This window comes from Suncus etruscus, chromosome 14, assembly GCF_024139225.1.
Source record: "Suncus etruscus isolate mSunEtr1 chromosome 14, mSunEtr1.pri.cur, whole genome shotgun sequence".
Lineage (NCBI taxonomy): Eukaryota > Metazoa > Chordata > Mammalia > Eulipotyphla > Soricidae > Suncus > Suncus etruscus.
The window spans coordinates 86,370,625-86,384,936 of NC_064861.1; the positions used below are offsets into that span (position 1 = coordinate 86,370,625).

General features: G+C 55.8%; 2 protein-coding genes across 5 annotated transcripts in view; one reads left to right on the forward strand and one right to left on the reverse strand.

Annotated features, from left to right (window-relative positions):
* The window catches only part of CIC (capicua transcriptional repressor), a 356,202-nt gene that overhangs the window by 75,012 nt on the left and 266,878 nt on the right, over positions 1-14,312 (forward strand). The window lies entirely within an intron of this gene.
* GRIK5 (glutamate ionotropic receptor kainate type subunit 5) overlaps positions 3,092-14,312 on the reverse strand; it is a 64,427-nt gene continuing 53,206 nt past the window's right edge. For 3 of the 4 annotated variants that reach the window (XM_049787145.1, XM_049787143.1, XM_049787142.1), the window contains 5 exons: positions 10,670-10,835; positions 9,066-9,291; positions 6,012-6,140; positions 5,816-5,937; positions 3,092-3,525 (listed from right to left, as the gene is read on the reverse strand). In XM_049787145.1, the coding sequence (XP_049643102.1) occupies positions 3,100-3,525; positions 5,816-5,937; positions 6,012-6,140; positions 9,066-9,291; positions 10,670-10,835 (1,069 nt within the window). In that variant the 3' untranslated portion in view covers positions 3,092-3,099. Of the gene's footprint in view, positions 3,526-5,217; positions 5,475-5,815; positions 5,938-6,011; positions 6,141-9,065; positions 9,292-10,669; positions 10,836-14,312 lie in introns of those variants that run through there. The other variant, XM_049787144.1, reaches the window with a different exon arrangement.

Here is a 14,312-nt window from a genome sequence, read left to right on the forward strand (position 1 = left end):
CCACTACGCACATCAAGAATTCCAGCACTCTCATGTACAACTTTATGGCACCTCCAAATGCACCCCAACACTCCCACACGCCCTCCCCTCGTGTGTACGTACACAGAACCAAGCCGGCACCCACACTCCAGGCCTGTCACATACACTCAGCGTCCCATCAGTCAAACTGGGAGCCCCAAAGAGTCACAGCCCCCACACCCACCCTTTTGCTCAGTGTGAAGTACCCCAAGATTCTCCCTGGGCTTGAGAGAAGGAGCAGAGAGAGTGAGAGCCTGTTCTGTGACTGTCTCCAACCGTGGGAATGTGGGTGACTTCCCCACCCATGGTGTGGGGGAGGGTTGGGAGGCCAGGCAGGAAGTGAGTCAGGGGCAAGGAGGGTTCAAGTTTAATCATGAAGGTTGCAGGCCAGGATGAAAACTGAGAGAGCTTCTGAGAGGGGAGCAGGAAGGAGAAGGGCCAGAGGAAAGAAGGGGGAAACGAAACAGCTCCTCGGCACCCAGAGCTTCCCCAATCCCGTACAATGACCCGTCCCCATCCCCCCTGCTGTCCCTCGTTGCCATGGGAACAGGAAGACTGAATCTGCTGCAAAGGAGGCTGGGCCCGCAGACCTGGCCTGTCTCCATGGAAACTGGGGAAGGAGGGAGCCTCATCTTTTAGCCCAGGTAGTTGCCCCTCAGACCCCTCTCCCCCAGTTCCCAGGGAGGAGGCATCAGGGTCTGTAACAGTCCTTTGTTTTTCACACACCTTGACCTGCAGAGATGGGCCTGGACCATGGAGCAGGGGATTGTGTGTGTGTGTGTGTGTGTGTGTGTGTGTGTGTGTGTGTAGAAGCCAGGGGTGGGGGACAGATATGTTAGATGGCAGCTCTTAGGGTCTCTCCCCCTGCTCTCAGCTGGACTGGGGGAGACCTTGCCATGGCCACCCTCCCTTGTCCCCCCAGGCAGGCTCCTGTCGCCTCCTGCACCAAGTCCTCAGACCCAGCCGGGAGGTTGATGACTCTGCATCTGTGCATCGTGCTCAGACTGAGCGAGGCGAGGCGAGGCTCTGCAGAAGCTGCAGGGGGAGGGAAGGGACTTGGGAAGGTCACAGGAATGGCTGGGGACCGGGGAGCTGAGCTGGGAGACAGGACAGGGATGAGAGGAGAGGCGGGCAGAACCCAGAAGCAGAGAGGGCCAGAGGTGGACAGACAGGCTGAGGGGGAGAGACAGAGACCTGCAGAGACAGAGCCAACCCCAGAGGAAATCGGTGAAGGTGACAGAGGGACACAGAGCGCCAGGCAGAGAGGCGGCTCGGAGACAGGGCTGGGAGAGACAGGGCCCACTGGAGCGGAGCGTGAAGGGGGGGGGACTCAAGAACAGGAAGGCCACCCCACCCAACCAGAGGCTGGACCCTGCAGTATAGGTGGTATAGGTATCAGGGAAGGTAGAAATGTCAACAATCAGTTTAATCACCCGGAAAGCTCAAAGTCTGGCCCCAGGACAGAACAGGGACTGATTTGCATGTCAGAGATTGGAGGCCAGAGGTGTGACAGGCCCAGGCCGAGCTGGGTGTAGTGGCTTGGGGAGATCTCTGGAAGGCCTGTGTGCTGCAGGGAACTAATGGACCAGGGCTGGATCCATTGGGCCTGGTGCTGAAACGGACAGCTCCGACTCTGGCCACCTCCAGCACGGTGTGGTTTTGTGCTGGTCCCGTGTAGGCCTTACTTGGCTGGGGATGGTCCAGTGTGGGCCCCGATTTGCTCAGGTCTCCACCAATTCCAAGGCTCTGTTCTTTTATCTGTCTCCACTGCACCTCAATTTCTTTCAGCCCCAGCTCCTCAGGTCTCTTATTACTCACAGTCTCTGCCTCATCCCTTCCCTACTTCTCCATCCCACCTCAACTTCTCTCCAGTCCCCCTATCTCCTCCTCTTTCTCTCTGTCCACCCCCCATTCCTTTCTGGCTCTCCCACCCCCGCCCCATCTCTCTCTGCCCCCCCTTTCTACTCGGCCTCGTTTTGGATCTGACTGTGTGACCTTCACTCGTCCTTTCTCAGCTGCAGTCTCCACAGAAACCTCCAGTGTGTCGAGGGAGGGCGGGACCGTGAGCCGAGCCCCCCCTTCCCTGCGCCCCGCGGGGCTTCTCACTTCCTTTCCCCAGGGGCTGGGCAGCCCCAGCAGACTGGCAGGGGCAGGGTCCCCGCAGAAGGTGTCTCGCCGACACGTGGTGTGTGTGTGTGTGTGTGTCCTCAGAGCGCCTGTAGAGTAGCCGGGTTCAGACGCACAAACCCCGTGCCCTTCCCCCAGGCCCATCTGGGTTGTCTTTCTGCATCTCCGGGCCGGTGTCCTGTCCCGCCCCTCCAGATCCCACATCTCGCTCCATCTGTCTCGGGGTCTCTGTAGCGTTGCACTGCATCCTCCTTGTGTCCAAGAGAAGGTCAGTGGAGAGGGGCCCAAGGCTGGCCCGCTGGCGGTTGGCACAGTTGCAGAGGCGACGGGCCATTAGGATCATGGCCCCCCTCTCTGCAAGCACACAAGATCTACACACACACACACACACACACACACACACACACACACACACACACACACAAAACCTCTCCAGGGAAATGACACCCGGGTATCCCCGGCTTTTGGGGTTTTGTTCTTTTTTTTTTATTCCAACAGGGGACTGGAGGGTTGGCAAGGGAGTGGGGAGGGCTGGGGGCCCAACTGACCCCCACCCTAAAGGGGTCTCATAGAAATTCCGAGGTTTCTCCCCAAAAAAAAGAGAGAAAAAGAAGAGTCGAGAGGATCCGGGGGACACGCGTCCGCCCAGAGAGTCTTCCCTCCTCCAGAAGTGGGGAGGGCCGCGCGTTGAGTCCGGAGCCTGGGGGTTGGGGGTGGCTGGCGGCTCCCAGGAAGGGGATCTCCCCGCCGACGCCCCCTCGAAGTCCTCCCAGAGACCCCCAGAGTCTTGGCTCCTCTGGTCCGCAGCGGGGGGGGCACAGTGCGACACGACACCCTCCGTCGAGTCCACCGGGGAACTAGCCCGGGAGCCGCGCGTGGGTCCGAGCGCGGGGTGGTCCCACGCGGAGTCTCGTCCCGGAGGGTCCCGGCGTGGCTGGCGGTCCCGTCCGGGGCTCACTCGTGCTCGGCCAGCTCGCGGGGGCCGGTGGCCACGGGCCGTGGCCGGGGCGGGCTGGTGGCCTCGCTGGGGGCGCCCAGGCCTCGTGGGACCGAGCCGCCCCCCGAGGCCCGCAGCGCCTGGATGCGCCGACACTCCTGGCACACGCGCACGTGCGTGCAGGGCGTGGGGGCGAGCGGCCGGGCCCCGCCGGGCGGCCCCGGGTCGTCCAGGAGGCGCTGGGGACCCCCGTGCGCGCCGCCCGCGTCCCCGCCCGCGCCCGCCGAGTACAGTTTGCCGTTGCTCAAGCGCATCTCGCGGACGGCGCGCAGGGACAGCAGCGCCCGGCTCGGACCCGGGCGCCGGCGCCGGCGGGAGCGCGACGTCTTGCGGCAGGACACCGCGTGCCGCAGCTCCTGCAGCATCTCCTGGCACACCGACACCTGCGGGAGGGCGGGCGGGCGGCGCGGTCACCGTCACCGCCACCGCCATCGGCCTCCCCGCTTCTTGGCTCAGTCCCCTTGAGCTTTTTCACCCCCCTTTATTTTTATTTTTTTGGGTCACACCCGGAGCCGCTCAGGGGTTACTCCTGGCTCTGCATTCAGAAATCGCTCCTGGCAGGCACGGTGGACCATATGGAATGCCGGGATTCGAACCTCCGTCCATCCTGGATTGGCTGTGTGCAAGGCAAACGCCCTACCGCTGTGCTGTCTCTCCAGTCCCTCGTTTTTCTTTTGTTCCCTTGTCTTCTCGCCTTCCCTGGCCTCACTTCCTCGCTCCTGCTCACCTCCTCTCCGTTCTGGCTTTGGCTTTGGCCCTGAGCCGGCCCTTGGCCTCTCTGCCTCTTTCCACTGGGCTGTTTTCTGCTACGCTCTCCCTACTCCATACTTGTTTCCTCTCCTGCTCACAGAGTCCGCCTGGAGCCCCATCTCCCCACAACATCCCCTATGTGGAAACAAACCATGATGGGGACTTTGTGGTTTAGTAGGTGTTAGGGAGAGGCGCACTTCAGGGAGGAAAAACCAGGGGCAACGGGAATTTTCTGAAGACCATTAGGGGAGACACTGAGGGTTGCTGAGGCCTGTGGGTGCTATGGGATTTCCCCAGCACCATGGGAGGCCATGACCAGGTCACCCAGGAGAGAGTGGCGCCTGCCAGACCTCAGGATATGAAGGTGACTGGACTAGAGTGTCGGCCAGGAGCTGGGACTGGGCTGGGCACAGCTTGGTCTGGGGGTGCTTTGCTAGCTGGGGTCAAAGGCATTCCCACAAGAGGGGAAACAGGCTGAGCATTGCAGAGAAGGGTGCAGGGCTGGGGCTCTGAGCTGGTCGCCCCATGTTTCTGGCCTCTGCTGGCTGTCCATGTGCTATGGGACTGAGCCAAAACCCTGGGTTTGGGGGTACAGCAGGCAGATCGCTCATAGGGCAGTATCTGCCCTCAGGGACTGGCCTCTGTAGTGAGGGCTGGAGTGAGAACAGGGCGAGGCTGGGCCTGTGCCTTCTGCCAGACTCTCTTGCAGGGCTGCATGGGGGACGCTGAGCTGCCCTGGGGACGGAGGCTCCAGCCAACAGCCAGGAGTCAATGCTCATCCCCATCTCTGTTTCCGGAGGAGGCTCATCTCTGGCCAGTGAGTCTGCCCTGGCGGCTTAGGGGCTGCCAATTCTTAGACAGCACATGGCTGGCGACCTCCCTTTGAGTGCAGAGTTTGGAATCTACCAATCCTTCCACTGCCTGCACCTAAGCAGGCCAATACTTCCCCTGCCCCAGTCACTCAGGCTGGGATCCAGGCAAATGAGCCAGGCCTGGAGCACAGCCAGGGTTGTACTATCCTTCCTCCTGTACAAAGCCCTCAAAGTCTGGCCTAGACCTGGCCCTGACCCCTTGTCCGGGTCCTGGCCAGCCCAGAGCTTCCATGCAACATGTTCCCACTCAAAGCTGCAAGTCATGACAGTCTCTCAGGGCCTTGCCTATACCTGGGGCAGCTCCAGCCCTCCCACTAGTGACACTTTGAGACAAGGAGCAGCTTTGCCCCTGAGACCATCATGCTGGTGCACCTAGCTCCGATGGGCAGAAGTTGTGTTCTGAGGGGTGTCTGCCATTTTGAGGTGCTTGTGGCTGGGGCTTGGAGCAGGGGTACCATTTATCCCTAGGGAACTGCCAAGAAGATGGGGAAAGAGATTGAGGCATAATCCAGAGAGCCCTGGGGCTCCCCGACAAATAAGAGGCCAAAAATGACTTGAAGGGGCATCCCAGTCACCTCACTGAGGCTTGAGACCCAGGCAGAGGGATCCAAAAAGGGAGGATGGTGTGTGTGCGAGAAGGGGACCCTGGGCCCCCACTCTTTCCCGGGCTGGAGGAGAGGCAGGTCAGGACTTCTTTTGGCACTAGGGTGCTGTGGAGAGAAAGTGATGATGCAGGGAAATGAGGTGTCCTTGGGAAGGACAGAGGAGCCCCACCAGCTGGGAGCTGGTCCCTGCAGAGAACAGGAGGAGGTGGGGAGGGGATTGCTTGGGGCCTCAGACTTTGCTACTTTTCTTCAGGGCCAGACAGAAGGAACAGAACCAGAGGACCCAGGGTTGGAAAAGCTGGGGTACAGGGTCCCAAAAGTGCAGAAGACCCCAAAATCCTCCATTCTGTGCAGTGTGCTGTGAGCTTCCACCACTTCCACCGGCTTCATCTCCTAAGTCCCCTTCTGTTTCAGGGCCCTTCTCCCTCCTCCAAGGCCCCCCTCACCTCTTCTGACTCGGCCGACCGCCGCGTGGACCAGACAAATTCCATCACGGCCACAAACACGGCAATGATGAGGCCGCATATGAGCACCACGAAGATGCCACCGATGTTCTCCATACCCAGACCTATAGGCGGGTACAAGGCCAAGGTTGGTGGGGGGCAGGTGGGGATGGAGATGGGGATTCCAGGGGGCACTGACCTTTGGCTCGGTGGTCCTCCTCCTTGGGGCAGCGGCCCCCTTCCCACCACTTGCGCTTCAGGATCTCCAGCCGGTTATTCTCCTGCAGCTGCAGGATGGCCAGAGTGATCTCGTCCCGGAATGGGGAGCCTGCGTGGGCATAAAGGGGGTGCTGTCTGGGGGAGCACCGCCCCCCCTGCACCTCCATCTCTGCCCAGCCCTGCAGAAAATGTCAGAAAATTGTCCGCTCTGGCCTCCTGATGGTAGAAACTCTTCTGGGGTTACTTTGAACAGAGCAAGGGGTATTCCACTATTCAGTCAGGGGACCCACCCACCTCCCACTGTCCCCCAGGAGACCCTCACAGCTCTCCAACCCAGGGCATCCCTCCTACTCCTAAGTCACTCTACCTCCTACCACCAGCTCTGAGGATGATTAAGTGGCCCTGGCTTCTGCCTAGAACATTCCCTCCTTCATGTCTCTGTGGTGCCTCCTTTTGGATCTTCTCAGGGGTTACTCCTGGCTATGCTCTCAGAAATTGCTCCTGGCTTGGGGGACCATATGGGACACCGGGGATCAAGCCCAGGTCCATCCTGGGTCAGCCGCATGCAAGGCAAATGCCCTACTGCTGTGCCGTGGCTCTGGCCCCTATTATTATTATTATTATTAATATTAATATCATTGTCACACCTAGTGGTGCTCAGGGCTTACTCTTGACTATGCTCAGAGATCACTGTTGGTGGAGCTCAGTGGACCGTATGTGGTGCTGGGGATGACATCGGGGTGGCTGCATACAAGGCAAGTGTGTTTTTTGTGGGGAAGGTGTTGGGCCACACTGGCAGTATTCAGGGCTTACTCCTGGTGGGACTCAGGGTACCATATAGAACTGAACCTGGTTCCCTGCTTGTAAGGCAAATGCTCCACTTTCTGCGCTATCACTCAGCCCCAAGGTGAATGCTTTAACCCCTGTACCATTTCTTGCGTCCTCTCACCCATTTAAAGGGGCACAAGGGGTCCCTCCCTGTCAGCCTCTCCCCCCTTTGTCGATGTCTGAGTAACTGTCGCCAGGAAGTGGGACACCACAGAGCTCCATGCTTCATATTTATTTGCTGCCTGAGCCCCTGAAGACAGGAGATTGGGGTACGCCTGCACCCTGCTTTTCCTGTGTCCCATTCATTGCCTGGACCCCTCTGCTTAAAGCATCGCTCCCCAGGCACCTCCAGTCTGTCCTGAGAGTCTGGTCAGACTCTCCTCCCCATCCTCAGAACCTCCTACCTTCAACCATTATGGGACTACTGTGTACCAGGAACAAGGGGCAAAGAGATTGGGGTGTGGTTGTATACCCCACTCCAGGGTCCACCTCAAGCTGGATGAAATCCTTCCACTCTCAGTGACTGGGACAGCTGCTCCCCAGGTCCAGGCTGGTTCATACCAGGATCTGTGACCCCAGAGCTTGGCGCCACGCACTGCCGCTTCCCTGACCCAGACAGCACTACAACAGTGCCACCCACTTGATGCTTTGCTAAGTGGTGATGGGCAGGAACACCGAGTCCTCAGGGAGCTGGTGGTCATGAAAACCAAAGTACCAACAGTAGGCAGTAAACTGGAGTCCTGATGTCAAAATCACTGCAGTCAAGTATCCTGGCATACTCATTCATTCTTTGGTCTTTCCATTCTGTCAACCCACACATCAACCATCCATCATCATCCATTCATTTATGGTTTTTTTTTTTTTTTTTTGTGGTTTTTGGGTCACACCCGGCAGTGCTCAGGGGTTATTCCTGGCTCCAGGCTCAGAAATTGCTCCTGGCAGGCACGGGGGACCATATGGGACGCCGGGATTCGAACCGATGACCTCCTGCATGAAAGGCAAACGCCTTACCTCCATGCTATCTCTCCGGCCCCTATGTTTTTTTCTTTTTGGCCATACCTGTTTGATGTTCAGGGGTTACTCCTGGCTAAGCGCTCAGAAATCGCCCCTGGCTTGGGGGGAATATATGGGATGCCGGGGGATCAAACCACGGTCCTTCCTTGGCTAGCGCTTGTAAGGCAGACACCTTACCTCTAGCGCCACCTCACCGGCCCTTCATTTATGTACTTGTAGCTCACTTATCATTTTTTTTGTAACCATGGTGTTTTAATAATAACTTATCATTTTTCATCTATACATCCACCCATCCACACATTATCCATCCACTCTCTCCATCATTCATATCTAATCCATCAGTCCACCCATCTATCTGTCCATCCATCTATACACATATCTACTAACCCACCTATCCTTCATCCATCCACGTGTCCATCCACCCATCCATCCATCCATTCACTCACCCACCCACCATCCCACCCACTGATCCATCCATTCATCCATCCATTCATCCAGCTTCCATTATCCTATTTTCCTACACACCTGCTGTGAAACAGATGGTAAGTTTGGTGCAGAGAACATGAAGCAAATAAAAACCGGGCTGGAGAGACAGTACAGCAGGTAGGGCCTAGCCCTACAAGTGGCAGATCCAAGTTCGATTCCAGAGCCCTACCAGACCAGAAGTGATTCCTAAGAGCAGAGCTTGGAGTAAGCCCTGAGTACCACCACCAGCTATGGCCCTAAAACCAAACCAAAAACCAGGTTCTCTCTGTTTTTTGTTTTATTTTGGGCCACACCCAGCAGTGCTCAGGGGTTACTCCTGGCTCTGTGCTCAGAAATTGCTCCTGGCAGGCTTGGGGGACAAAATGGGGGTCCAGGGGTCAAACCCAGGTTCATTCTGGGTCAGCTGCATGCAAGGCAAATGCCCTACTGCTGTACTATCTCTCAGGTCCAGGTTCTCACCCTTGGGGCCATAGTGGACTGAGTTTTGTTCATAGGCTCCCTGGGTTGGTCTGACAACCTTTGGGGTGCTGGTGACTGCCCCTAGGCTTGTCCTTTTTAACAGATGGTGACATCACCTGCTGTGTCACAGACGACACCTTTCCCCTGACCCTGATGCCTGCCTGCCTGGGGAAGGCAGGTCCAGTCCCTGCTGTCTCATGGCTTGTTCCTCTGCTCGGCGGTCCCAGCCCATCCAAGCCCACCGTACCCAGTGGCATGCCGATGCCGTAGCCCTTGGTGTCGAGGAGCCCCCCGATCTGGGTGAGGTTGCAGTTGAGGCGCCGGTGGTACTCATTCATGGTGGACTCAAGCAGGAAGGCGTAGCGGGAGTTGAGCACACGTGCGATGCCTTCCTCTGTGCTCTTGACAAACACACTGGGCTGCTTCGACTGCATGTAGTTCCACATGCGCTGGTATGTCTGGTACCGAGAGTTCTAAGAAGATGAGGCATGTGGAGGAGTGGGGGAGAGCTCCCTGTGCCCCTCCTTTCTTCCTCCCTGAGCCCCACAGGACTAGCCTCTGGGGAAGTCATCTCAATCCCAGAGCTCGGGGAAATCAAGAGAGGTCAGAAGGAGCCCAAGACAAAGACAGAGAGACAGACAGGCTGCTCAAGATTAGGGTTAAGCTAGTCAGCCATCATCCCCCAACCCAGCTGCACCACTGTGAGTCTGTTTGCTCTCCACCCTGGGATCCATCTCTCATACACCCCCAATGCCATCCTCCCAGCTCTTCATGGTCTTACAGAAACTGGGAGCAGACACTGGACCCCCCTCTATCCTGAGCAACCCAGATTCAGGGTGCCCTGGGCCTTGCCAAGTAGGACAGTGTACTTCCTGCAGAGACCTTTCTACCAGGGGTCCCCTTAGGGGAGACCCTGCCACCTTGCCTCTCCCTTCCACCTGCTTTTGCTCAGCATCCACAGGCTCTGCCCCTGATTTCTACAGCTTTCCTGCTCTCCTTCATTCTAGGGTCCTTGACCCTAGGGTCCTTACAGTGGCCACCCCATCCCAGCCCTCTTCTACCACCCAGCTAGACCTCCTTTTCCTTCTAGCTCTGTGCCACCATCATCCAATTCTGCCTTTTCCCCCAGACCAGACCCTGAGCAGTGTCCAGAATCACATTGAGCCTGTCCAGCTCAGCAGCCACCCTCGATCCGGATCCAACCCTTGATCCCAGACCCTTGATCCTGGATCTGACCCCACCCCCATCTTCCAGCATAACCTTACCTGATGGTAAGACCAGCCCATTTCTGGGAGGGGTCTTTGGAAGGTAACAAAAGGATTGCCTCAGGGGCAGGAAGGGGATTCAGGTGGAGATAGAGGAAGAAGCAGGAGGAGGAGACACGGCAGAAAGAGGTGGAGATGACAGGGCAGCGTGCTTAAAAAGGTTTAAGATTATAAACCACACGCTGGCCAGGGCCTCAATAAAGTTAATGTCTGCTGAAATCTGTCTGTCTGTGGATCACTTCCTCGTGACTATCCTGAACCCTCAGATGGAGGGAGCTGTGGGCCCATGGCCCGGGCTGGCAGAGAAAGGCTTCTCCATCCATCTCACCATCATCCATCACCATCCAGCACTCAATAATTAATATGTTTTTCTACACTAACCCTCAATCCTAAATCTGCCTCCCTCTTGCTGGCAAGTGTCCTTTCCCCACTAGCCAGGTCACTTCCTTGAGAGCCAATGAGCCTGTAATTTTCCTGTCCAGATTATCCAATGGTCTGGATGGAAAGATAGGCTGTGCCTCTGACCACACAGCTTTGAGCGACCATGCATGGGGGTGGGCTGAGGGATTGTGGCCCTGCGGCCCACCTGGAAGAAGGTCATGGTGGAGCCAGCATGGATGGTGCCATACTCGATGTTGGTCTGGTCCGCTAGGTCATCGGCTGACTCCACAGGCACCTCCATGCGCTGCACGGTGAGGAAGGCGGCCAGGTTGGCCGTGTAGGAGGAGATGATGATCAGCGTGAAGGCCCACCTGTAGAGGGAAGATGAGCTGTGGCTGCCCCCCAAGCCACACACCTCAGAGTGGGTGCACCTGCTCTGGGAACCCAGCATCTGTGGCCCTAGGCCCTGTGGTGACCAGCTGGCGGAGATACAGAAAGCCTGCACTCCGGAGCCAGGCCCTGCAGCTTTAAACACCGTTTGCAGAGGCCAGAGATGGCTCAGCTGGGAAACTGGCTGTCTTGTAGGCATGAGGCCATGAGTTTGATCCCTGGCACCACCTTACTGTCAGTGACAGAGATCCTGGCAGCACTGCCAGTGGGATACCCAGTGCCAAACCAAGTGTGGTCAAGTGTACAACACTCTGAGTATGACAGCTGCCAAAAAAGGAAAGGGAGGGCTGAAGACTGAGTAAGAGGGTAAGGCGTTTGCCTTGCACATGCTGATGCCTGTTCAATAACTGGCACCTCATATAGTCCTTGAAGCACCATCAGGAGTGATCCCTGATTTCAGGGCAGCAGTAAGTCCTCAGCACTGCTGTGTGAGGCCCAAAAACAAAAAGGAAAATGGGCCCGGAGAGATAGCAAAGCGGCGTTTGCTTTGCAAGCAGCCGATCCAGGACCAAAGGTGGTTGGTTCGAATCCCGGTGTCCCATATGGTCCCCCGTACCTGCCAGGAGCTATTTCTGAGCAGACAGCCAGGAGTAACCCCTGAGCATCGCTGGGTGTGGCCCCAAAACAAAACAAAACAAAACAAAACAAAACAAAAAAAGATCCTTGCAAAGACTTGCACTTTCATGAACCGAGGCAGTGTGCAGGTTCTGCAGGCAGAAGTCCTGGGTTCAATCCCTAGCATGTCATGGTCCCCCAAGTACCACCGGGAACGACCCTCACACACAGAGCCAGGAGTAATCCCTGAGCACTATTAGGTGAAAATGAAAGAACAAGTAAGTAAGCACTCAAGGAAGGGGCCGGAGATATAGTAGAGTGGGTGGGGCATTTGCCTTTCACACAGCTGACCTCAGTTTGATACAGCCTTCTGAGTTTAGCCAGGAGTGATCTCTGATACAGAGCCAGGAATAAGTCCTGAACACTGCTGAGTGAGGCAGGAAGAAAAGGAAAGAAGGAAGGAAGGAAGGAAGGAAGGAAGGAAGGAAGGAAGGAAGGAAGGAAGGAAGGAAGGAAGGAAGGAAGGAAGGAAGGAAGGAAGGAAGGAAGGAAGGAAGGAAGGAAGGAGGGAGGGAGGGAGGGAGGGAGGGAGGGAGGGAGGAGGGAGGGAGGGAGGGGGGAGGGAGGGAGGGAGGGAGGGAGGGAGGAAGGAAGGAAGGGAGGAAGGAGGGAGGGAGGGAGGGAGGGAGGGAGGGAGGAAGGAAGGAAAAGGAGAAGGAAAAGGAAAAGGAAAAGGAAAAGAAAGAAAAGAAAGCGAAGCTAATCTGGAAATACCCTCCCAGTGAATAAATGAAAACTACTGAGTTGGGGCCAAGTAATAGCCCAGCAGGGAGGGCATTTGGCGTTTGCCTTGCACGTGGGTGGCTGACCCAAGTTTGATCCCTGGCATCCCTTATAGTCCCCTGAGCCTGCCAGGAATGATTTCTGAGAGCATAGCCCCACCGGGTGTGACCCCAAACAAAAGAAACCAAATGGGCTTTTCCTGCCCAGCACTCAGCCTGGATTGAGTCCCAGACGGCCCGGCCCGAGAAACCCAGAGCAATGCAGGCCCGTCCAGTGAAAGAGACAGAGACCAGACATTAGGAAGGACCAGAGGACTACAATTTGTGGACACAGGCCTGAGAAGAGAAAGCTGCCCAGAGAGGGTTTCAGAAAGCTGCCTGAGGCCCCCTCGAATCTTTGGCTGAGGGTGTCAAATGAAAGCCAAAGGTCCCGGGAAAAACAATTTCTCTGTGGGAGCAATTCCCAGGGTCCACGCGGAAATATCGCCCTCTAGTGGCCACAGTCAGTGAGAGCAGAGCACGCTCCCTGGGCCTGTGAGAGGTCAAGCCCACAGGAGACTCAAGATAAGCTATAAAAGCGTCCAAGTCCTCTTGGATGGAAACAAACTTAACTCCTGCTAGGAAAAAACTCTAAAGTCGGGTCTGGAGAGATAGCACGGCAGGTAAGGAACTTACTTTGCATGCAGCTAACTCGATTTAAACCTTGGCATTGCATATGGCCCTGGGCCTCACGTGAAGCACAGCCAAGTAGGCTCCCAGACAAAACAAAATAATAAAATAAAACACTATATTCAAGGGTCCAGGCACATGACTCAAGGGGCTACATCAAGGTCCAAGATTCATCGCCAGCACCAAATAGGTTTCCCTGAGTACCAGAAGGAGCGACTAGGGAGCACAGAGCCAGAGTAGCCCGAGTGTCACTGGAGGTTGCTGAAATCTTGCCTCCCCATTCAGTATCATATTCAACAATATATAGAGTTGTGCAGTGTAGGCATAGAGGTAGAGCACAGAGTTCTAGAACATCGACTTTACCAGCTTATGGTCATGAATTCGATGCCTGATGTGGTGAGTCTGATTGTGGCAATGCTGGAGTCTGTTGTCCTTAGCACCGCCAGAGATTTCTGGACACACACACACACACACACACACACACACACACACACACACACACACACACACACACACTGGTTTATCATCCCAACATCAGCAACTACAATGAGGCAAGGGGCAGGGGAAAGAGCATTTCTAAAAGAGGAGAAAGAGGTTTTTATTGGGGGGGGGGGCACCCTGGTATTGTTCAGGGCTTACTCATGACTGTGTTCAGGGATCACTTCTAGAGGGGCCTAGGGAACTATAAGGGGTGCTGGAGATTGGAGCAGGGTTGGTTGTGAGTATGGCAAACTATAGCTATGGGACTATAGCTATGGCCCAAGATAGTATTATTGTTATTATTTTTATGGGTTTTGGGCCACATCTGGTGCCAGGGATCAAATCCAGTAAGCATCATATCAGCTGTAGTATCTATCACTCCAGCCCCCAAAAGCTATTTTTCAAAGAAAAGCTGTTTCATTTTGTTTTTGTTTTGTTTTTTAAAAAAAGCTTTTTTTTCACTAATTTACAGTGATTTTCCCCCAATCAAAAAATGAGGGCTAGGGGGCTGGAGTGATAGTACAGCAGTTAGGTGTTTGTCTAGCATGGGGATAACCCGGGTTCAATCCTCAGTTCCCCCTTATAGTACTCTAAGCCCATCAGGAGTGAACCTTGAGAGCACAGAACCAGGAATAAGCTGTGAGCACCACCAGGTGTGGTCCCAAAACAAGGGGGAGCTGGAGAGATAATATAGGGACTAAGGCATTTTTTCTTGCATTTCACTGACTCCAGATCGATTCCTGGCATCACATAAGATCCCTTGAGCCCTGTCAGCGCTGAGCCAGGAGTAGCTCCTGAACACCACCAGGTTTGGCTCAATCTCCCCACAACCCAACGATAAACTGGGACTAAAGTAGTTATAGTTATATAAGGGTTAAGATGCCTGTTTTTTTTGTTTGTTTGTTTTTTGTT